Below are 9098 nucleotides of genomic sequence, written 5' to 3'. Positions count from 1 at the left end.
ATGAGGGCAATGAATGTACAAATGTGCTTGACACAATGGATGGATGTATGGATTGTTATAAGAGCTGTATGAGCTCTAACAAAACGATTTAAAAAAACATAAAAATATCAACTAAAAAAAAAGAAGTGATGATGTTGAGACATCCTCTCATGTACTTGAGACATTCTCATGGGAGGCCAGTCCCTGGATAAGGACATCATGTTTGGTAGAGGATCAGACAAAAAGAAGACGACCTTTAGTGAGATGGCTTGGGACAGGGACTAAAATGATGACTCAAACGTAATAATTGTGAGGCTGTTGCAGGACCAGGCAATGTTCATTCTGTTGTACATTGGATTGCTAGCAGTTGGCACTGACTGGATGGCACCTAACAATGGTGCAGCAATTTACTTGATATAACTCTTTGCACCAAAGTCTTTGTAACTCTCACTGAACAACTGGGGGGGGCGGGGGCTACAATGCAGACTGGATGTATTCTTTTCTTGATGTGTCTGGGCAAGAGAAGGTGGGGTAAAATACTGATAGAAAAATAATAATAATGAATTTTTTTTAATGCTGATAGAATTACATGATTCACTAAGTGATTGTCAACAGGGTTGTGATCGTAAAACGTGGAATTTTAATGTGGGGATTTGTCAATTTTGCCATCCTATTGGTATAAAATGAGCCCTCTCAGCAGAAACGGGGGGAGGGGGGTTTCACTACCGCCAAGAAAGGATCATGTCCCTGCTTGCTGAACCTCCTCAATCCAGGGAACAGACACCAGAGCCATGGAGAGCAGAGAAGTGGTGGAGAAGCGATCGATGGCAGCAGAGGTTACAGCACCAAGAACACCCAGCCCGTGGAGAAAGCTGGGTGCCTTTGGTCACGAGGCTCACCAGACACTTAATGGATTTGCTAACACACAGAACTAAGAGCTTCAGGCTGAGGCTTACGGGAGTAGCATGGAGTGCCCTTTGGCTACTTCCAACTGTACTAAAAGACCTTTGTAACATTGCCCAAGTATGGCAGAGGTCAAGGAACCGCATGGCGGTACCAGAAAGATGTGTGCCTAGGGGTCTACCTGAGAAGCTGCTGTCCTGAGCAAAGAACTGTATGCTGAGCATTTATGATCCCGAACTGTAGCCTGTAAACTTTCCTAGTAAACCCCATAATCTTACGTCTTGTCTGTGAGTGCCCAATGGCCATTACAATAAATACTGAATCAACAGAGAGTGGACAGTGCTCTGATGGGAAGCACGTAAAGAGGGTGACACGGTGGAGGCATGTCTGACCTCTGCCAGGCAAGAACCACCCTTGGACTGCTGTTCACCTGACCCTCCTTCCTCCTGTTGGCCCCCTATCGTTCGTGCAATGCCCTATTGAGTGCGCACATCCACTCCCACCAATTAGTGTGTGTCAGTTTCTCAACCAGTCTAGGTTGGTTGTACTGTTGTAATTATATAATCTAATTACTATTAATAAGAACCTTTGAAATCAAGTGGAAAATGACAACATTTTCGTGGAAAACAAAATTGAGGGCTTTGTAAATAAATACTCCAAAGTAAATTGTTATTAAAAAGTTTAATAAAGATTAAAAGAAACAGAGGAACCTAACTAAATGCACTCCATTCCGATGACTTTATAAATACTTTTAACTTCTCCCTCCATCTTACAGAAATGTAAAGTAGAAATGGTCCATTTAAGTACACCAAACCCACAGAAGTCCGGAACATCTGTACTTAGAGTAAACAACACTGAAAAAGAACTGAGTTGAAAGACTTAAACACTGCCTGATTTCAAAAAACACTGGGGGGGGCATATGTTCATTTCCTTAATGTTGTGACGGCTTCATAACCAAGCGTGCACCGAAGCTTATCAACCCATTTTGTTTAAATAATGTAGGTCAGTGAGATCTCAAGAAAAGTATTTTTATTAAACTTTCTGGTATAGATGAAAAAAACATCCAAACCAAACTCACTGCCCTCCAGTCCATTCTGACGCATGGGCTTAAGGCGACCCTGTACGACAGGGTAGAACCACCCGTGTTTCCGAGACTGGAACTCTTCGCAGGAGTAGAAAACCCGTCTTTCTCTTGTGAAGCTGCTGGTGGTCTCAAACTACTGACCTTACAGTGCAACCCAACACAACCACTACGCCACCAGGGCTCCTCAGGTGTATAGACAAGTAAATAAGAAGTATGGCTGGCTGGTTCCAGGGCATACATGCACAGGTATATTTTTAACAACACGTGTTTAAAATGTCTCCGTCATCAGTGGATGTCTACAGACAAGTTCTCTCAGCAATACACTTGTTGGTCTTGTGAGGCTGCCTTTTGGGGGTGGAGGGGGGAGGTCCAATCAAAGCAGTGGCTTCAAAGGGAATCTACTGGGCCAGTTAAATTTAAAGCAGAGGTCAGCTCAGGAGGTGATGGCATTTGTTCAGGGATTTCAAAGGCATCATTTTGATAGATATTTCTCAAAGAACAGTCATGGAGACTTATAATAATGAAATTTTAAGAAATTGAAAACTACATTGTAAAAGGCCACTTCACAGGTAACAAGGGCCGTCCAAAGAGTCCACTGAGAAATCTTAGGCCATCCAGGCTAGATCATCTCTAGCCCTGATCTTGCCCCTTCAGCCTTCTGTTGGTTCCAAAATGCAAAAGAGTATTTCCAAGGAACGCAATCTGAGTCCCTTGAGGATGCCAAACTACCACTGTGGTGTGGGGGAAATGGAAAAGCACACAATTCCTCAGGGAGCGTGAGAGGGAGGGCAACCCCTTCAAAAGTGTAGAGACCCACAAGGATTCCTTGGAGGGAGTGGATAAAGGGGAGCTGATATCAAAGAGTTCAAGAAGAAAGAATGTTTTGAAAATGATGGTGGCAGCAATTGTACAATTAGGCTTGATCTAATTGAATTACAGATTGTTATAATATCTGTAAGAGCTCCCAATAAAATGATTTTTTTAAAAAAGTGTTACACACCTAGATGGAAGATATGTTGAGAAACTGTAATTTTACATCTTGATACAGTTTTAAGAAAGATTTCTATGATTTTACAGCAATACTTTTAAATCCTTATATATATATACATATACATATACATATTTTTTGATTTCCTGCTCTAACCATTCTTGATTAACCAACTACCGATCCTAATGTGTCAAACGAGAACTGTCATCGACATACTCTTTCACCTGCTAACACTTCCGGTTTCCATTGTCTTCACCAGCACCTACCAGTGCTCTCTCTGAAATGCCGAATAAAACTACATTAGCATCCCTTGCATAATCATTTCCTTTGGCCTATGACTGTTTCATTGTAACTTCAATTATATCACAGTAATACTCAGGACCTTATTAGCATAGTTCTTCTTATAGCTTTCTCCAAATTTTGTTTACTCATGAATTATGAGCACAATGAATAAGAACCGTTACCAGAAGTCACTCACTGTAATACAGATGATGTGCTCAAACAAATGTACAAACTTTTATTTAAAATTAGACTAAAATACAAAAGAAGTAAGCATAATATAAAATAGTGAGCCTTCAAAAAACAGACATAAGCAATATTATCTATTTTGACAACAAAATTTGAAAAAAATCTAAAGAGTCCATAATAAAATTATTTTTAAACTCTTATTGTCAACATTAGAATTACTACAAAAGAATTAAATTAACAAAAGCAATACAGAGTGATTTCTGCTATCTACTAAATCCAGTAATTAACACTTAGTGTAATATTTCTTTATATACAAATAGAAAGCACCACATTTTTAAAAGGTAATTATTTACTTTCACCCTGAAGCTGTGAGGACTGCTTTGTTTCCCTTGAGTTTAATTCTAATATGGCACAGTAGCTTTAGACAGTGAAAGCACTTTTTTTTTTAGTGAAAGCATTATCATTGAAAATGTTTAGGAAGTTCTTTATATATCCTTTCTGCTTCACTTCATGAATAAAGAGGTCAAACAGATTAAAAAGTTACAATATATTATTTAATAAGATACATGGCAAAATAATGTACACGAAGCAATTCTTTTTATTTATGAATGGAAATTAATCAGAATCATCCTATATTTCCCTTTTTACTGTGTATTAATGCTACAGGAAGTGGGCTTTTTTATATTAACATTACAAATCCAATTCTAAGAATTTGTTTTAAAATATATATATAGAATCAAGGGAGATAATATCTTAAGCTTATACTGTTCCTGGAAATATTTATAAAAATTAGAACTATACTTGTCTTGAGTAGATAACAGAAAAATACACTCTTATAGTGTCTCTACATTTAAAATAATCCAAAGCAAGTAAAAGAAAAATCTAGTCAAGAATGGCACCCACATTATTTAAGAAATTATTTGCATATGTACAATTAATTAAGTAGCTAAATAAATGAACATTTTTCTAAAACATGCTTATTATGTAGTCTTTTATAATTAAATTTCAAAAATCTAAATTATGTGTGAATCAAATCTCATGATTAAAATTTTCAATATACCAGGAGAGTAGTTAAACTTTTATTACCTGTTCTCTCATAAAATTGAAGATAAACATAATTAAATTCAACGTTCACTAGATAGTTTATACTATCAGTAGCTTGCCATCCTCCTGTTAGCAAGTAAATAAATTCTAGGATGCAGTTATTAGTTTCTAAAAATGTAACTCCTACTAGATTGTTCTTTATAAAACATCTTAATCAAATCACATTTCTTAGAGAAAAACCACTAAAGATCTGAAGGCATGAGTTATTTCTACAAGTAACTACCTTGAGTGGGTTAGTCTAGTGTTCTTAAAACTTTTTTTCTATTTCAAAGAGTATGAATTATATATAGACTCCCCTACTAATTCACTAAATGCAGAGATTAAGAAAGAGTATAATAAAATGTTCTAATACAATAACATTTAAGTCTTCAACATTTATTTATTATTAGCTAGCTATAACCTTTCACAATCTATTTAATTTAATTTCTTTGCTTTTTCGTTTCATCTGAGATAGAATTATAATCCCTCAGGTGTCTCCCAGCTTCCACATGGTATGATGTGTGCTTTTTCTGAAATTCCTATCAATATATTGAATTCTTCATAAATCAAGAGAACTGGTATAAACTAAGCTAGCACAGTGAACTAAATGCCTATTAGGAAAAAAAAAAACAAAAAAAACACAATTGTGTTCAAAGCTCAACCTCCTAAGCCTTACTACCAATCGCTCCCTAATAAGCCACCAGTGAATAGCCCCATAGTTACAAATAGTTTAGTTACTTTAAAATTATACTGTAACCCATCAAAATATATTGTCTATGCCACAGGTTTCCTACACTCTACTGTACACTATTTTCATCCCATCTACATTCATGGCAATCTGTACAGTTAAGGGGCAGGATCTGCTCAATATTCTTGTACTTCAAAAGTAATAAAATTTAAATAAAATGCAAATGAACTAAAATGAATAATTCTGCCATTTTTTATTGAAAGTATTCTGAATACTATCTACGGGCAGAAAAGCAAAGTTAGGTCTGTTGATAATGCTCATGTTCAAATTTACTTGTGTTTCACTATTTCTTAAAAAAGGAGAGGTGTGAGAGGATGTTGGTGGCCACCTACGCAGGTAATACTGAACCATGACACTTCAGCGGCTTTTATGGAAAGTAATGGACCATGAAGTAGCACTTTGGTGCTGGTGCAGTGCAAATTGGTTTCTCTTTGTCTAACAATGGGCAGCAAATGAGGCACTTAACTGTAAAATAGAAAAATAGGGTGTATCTAAGAATAAATTCAAAATCATCATAAAAGATAACTAGCATTATTCTCAAAGTAAAAAATCCTATCTCAATTTCACATGCATTCAACTAGCTCTATACAAGCTTTACGAGAGAAAATCCTTTCGAAGGTAAGACTGCTCTTTTGGTAATAGTACAGAAGACATTTCCTGTGCAAGAGCGTCTGGCTGTCTGGATGAAACCCAAGCCTTCTCAACCTGAGTGCTACACACGTCCAAGTCCAGAAAAAGACACCCACCGAGCTGGAGACAAAGCAGAACATGGGATCCCTGATTTTATTCTTGAAGAATCACAAGTCTGTATTTCATATCACTTCAAAGAAGGGAACTTTGTGATGGCAACAGACTCACGAGTAGACATTTAGCACCTACATTTAGAGAACACTTCGGTATTGCCGTATTTATACGTTCATCGTTTCGGGAAAATCAGAGATATGTTGTTCAATAGTCTCAGGACATTCTCAAAGATTAAAATATTAACTTTCCAAACAGCATCTTTCATTTGCAAATGCATCTTCCTACAATATTTAAACAGAATCTTAACATGTCTTCCTGAAGTCACAGATATATTTTCTTTAACAAAAAACAAGTGGTTAATTTTTTCCTTAACTATCATTACACCTTATTCTAAATGTGGCACGTTTTCAGCATTTTAGATAGAAAATACTTCTTTGTTCATTATTTTAAAAAAGACATTCATATTCTGTCACTAGTATTACTTTTAATGTTCTTCACCACGGAGGCAGAGGTCAAGAGTGAAGTGAATGGCCATCAACCTTCTGCTGAAATAGGTGGGCAAATGCAAGCATGAAGCAAGAACATGAACATGTTAATTTTTTCTGGAAATACATTGGCCTATTGATCTGCAGGGTAATAGAAGCGCTAAATGAAAAAAGGTTTGCTGTGACAGTATCCCAAGAACAAGTCCTAGCACTTGCTTTCTTCATCACTAGAGAAATGTTCTTGTGCTAGCTCAGTAAGCCCGACTTACAGCCTGCAGGGAACACTTTTACGCTGATATCCCCACTGAGGAATTCTATCTTCTCTTTTCTTCTTAAATTTGCTCCTAAGAAGGATTTCCTTATTCTTAAGGGAAGAAAAAGGTTTAAGAAGACATGTTCTCACTCCAAGACAAGTAAAAACTTTCAATAATTCATCATCCTCAAATGTGTCATTATATTCGTTTTAACAATTACATTCCTTACTTCATGATTCATTTCCTCATATAAAGAATCAACATTGTTTATATCTTAAAGATAAAAATTTCCTATTTTTATTTAAGATACTTGAGGTTAATTATTTTTGAAAGGAAATAATCTGAGCACATACAAGAAACATGAATATGACTGAGGCAATTCAATTGTTAAGAAATAAAGTGCAAATTGCTCTCAAGGTAAATGTTATTTGGTGCATTCCAGGTAATCATGGTAAGCAGAATCAAAGTGAAGAGTAAGCTTAGCAAGTAGGAGCTGGGAAACACGAGCCAAGATGCAACCTTAGATACACACCAACAGAACCAGGGAAGGACTGTGCTGTACAAACAAATAGGGAACAGGCAAGTGAAAACATGGTAAAACAAAGTGGCTTTCTGCTTCGCAACCGGACATGCTACACAGTGATCCCAACATGCAATACCTGAAACGCAGAGTCACATTCCGGCGGCTGCCCTGGAACATCCGCATTGAGCTTACAGTTCTCTGGTGCCTGGCTCATCTCATCTTGTAACAAGGGAGATACTACACTGTCAGTCTCAACGGCAGGCACGTTATCAGACACGGCATCTAGTTTTTCCATGGAATGAGCTCTGTGAAGCTCACTCTCTCCTGTTCCTTCATCAAAAGTTGCCCTCTCAGCAGCATCTTCCAATTGTTGGACTGAAGTTAAGTACTGTTCAAGCAAACTATTATCTTGCTCGTTGTGTGAGCTCTCCTTACTCCATCCACCATTCTCCTCACTCGCATCCCCTGAATCCGCTTCCCTACCGTATTTGACTGTGTCAATGGAATTCCCCATTACCAAACTGTCACTGCCTTCAGTGGGGCATTTTTCAAACTCCAAAGAATCTTGTAAACAGTGGACTTGTGCTGTAAGGGAGGAATGGAAACCGGAGTCTGGAAAGTCTGGCAAGGATTTCTCCTGCGCAGCTTCACCCGGAACAGGGAGCCGGTCAGAAGAGGGCCCCTGACGTTCAGCCCAGAAGGACGGGTTAGGCGGCAGGAGAGTGCTTGAAACAGGAGCATCCGTCTGCCAGGAACGGAGGCGTCGGTCCACGCTGTGTTGCCACGCTTGTAGAGATCTTACCTACAGAACAAATCAGAGGATATCATTTATTATCAAATAAAAACCACGCCTACTTGAAAACTGCCCTGTGAACTTCTCCTCTGGTAAAAGCAGAGTTAGATATGTCTCGGCCCTTTCCATAGCACCCCAGCCTGAGCAAAGGGTCCTCGCCAGGATGTGGGTAAGGTCCCCAATGCACAGTCCACGTGAAACACTCGAAGCACAACAGTTCATATCTAGCTGACTCGGGGGCAACGACGTTCTCAATAGGCGCTGGAGCAGCCTACTGAACAAGGTAAATTCAAAACCAAACCTACTACCGTCAAGGCACTCCTACTCAGTGACTCTACAGGACGGAGGAGGCCTGCCCAGGGCGACCACGGACGCAGACTGCCACAGCTCCTTCCCGCGGAGCAGCTGGTGGGGTTAAGGCAGACTTCTGCTCTAGCAGTTGAATGCTTTAACCACTGTGCCACCAAGGCGCCTACAAGGCAAATTAGTGCCTATTAATACATAAATACTCCCTCTAAGACAAAAGCATCATTTTTAGATATACAGGTACAGATTAAGAGTTTTTTAAATATCTGATAATATATGCACTTCTCTAAATATACTCAAAATTCTAAATATATATTTTTAAATATTCTTAAAATTTCAAAAGAAATAACTTGTGCTTTCAGTTTTTACAGAACAGTTTTTACTTATTGTAAGAACTGAAAACAAGAAGTATATGAAAACTTTTGCAGGCCTTCCAAGGTAATTACGGAGAGTGGATTAATACATGTCCTTGCAGTTTTTATGTATTTTCCAACATGCACATGCTGCCAGCCTCCGACCCTTGGACACAGGTCACAGAAGTGGGTCGATCAGCACCAAGATGGGAAGAGAGGCAACAGCAGATTGGGCCTATTTCCTCAACACAGAAACTTAGTTTTAGGTTTATCCCCCTGCCCTCCCTCCCTCATGCTTTTTAAAACATAAGCCGCGTCCTAACAGACGTATAGTTTTGAAACTTGCTTTCCACAGAGAAATATTCATTTGGAGATTTTTTTTCAATG

General features: G+C 38.3%; 1 protein-coding gene across 1 annotated transcript in view; it reads right to left on the bottom strand.

Moving 5' to 3' along the window:
• Window positions 1-5491: 5491 nt before the first annotated feature.
• Window positions 5492-9098, bottom strand: part of CEP97 (centrosomal protein 97) — a 22103-nt gene continuing 18496 nt past the window's right edge. The window contains exon 11 of the mRNA XM_004706461.2: window positions 5492-8061. Coding sequence (XP_004706518.1) covers window positions 7369-8061 — 693 coding nt within the window. The 3' untranslated portion in view covers window positions 5492-7368. The remainder of the gene's footprint in view (window positions 8062-9098) is intronic.

Source organism: Echinops telfairi, unplaced genomic scaffold (genome assembly GCF_000313985.2).
Source record: "Echinops telfairi isolate 266 unplaced genomic scaffold, ASM31398v2 ScPeMD7_6;HRSCAF=24_0, whole genome shotgun sequence".
Taxonomy (NCBI): domain Eukaryota; kingdom Metazoa; phylum Chordata; class Mammalia; order Afrosoricida; family Tenrecidae; genus Echinops; species Echinops telfairi.
The sequence above is the reverse complement of the archived record's forward strand: the minus strand, read 5'-3'. Positions and strand labels throughout refer to the sequence as shown.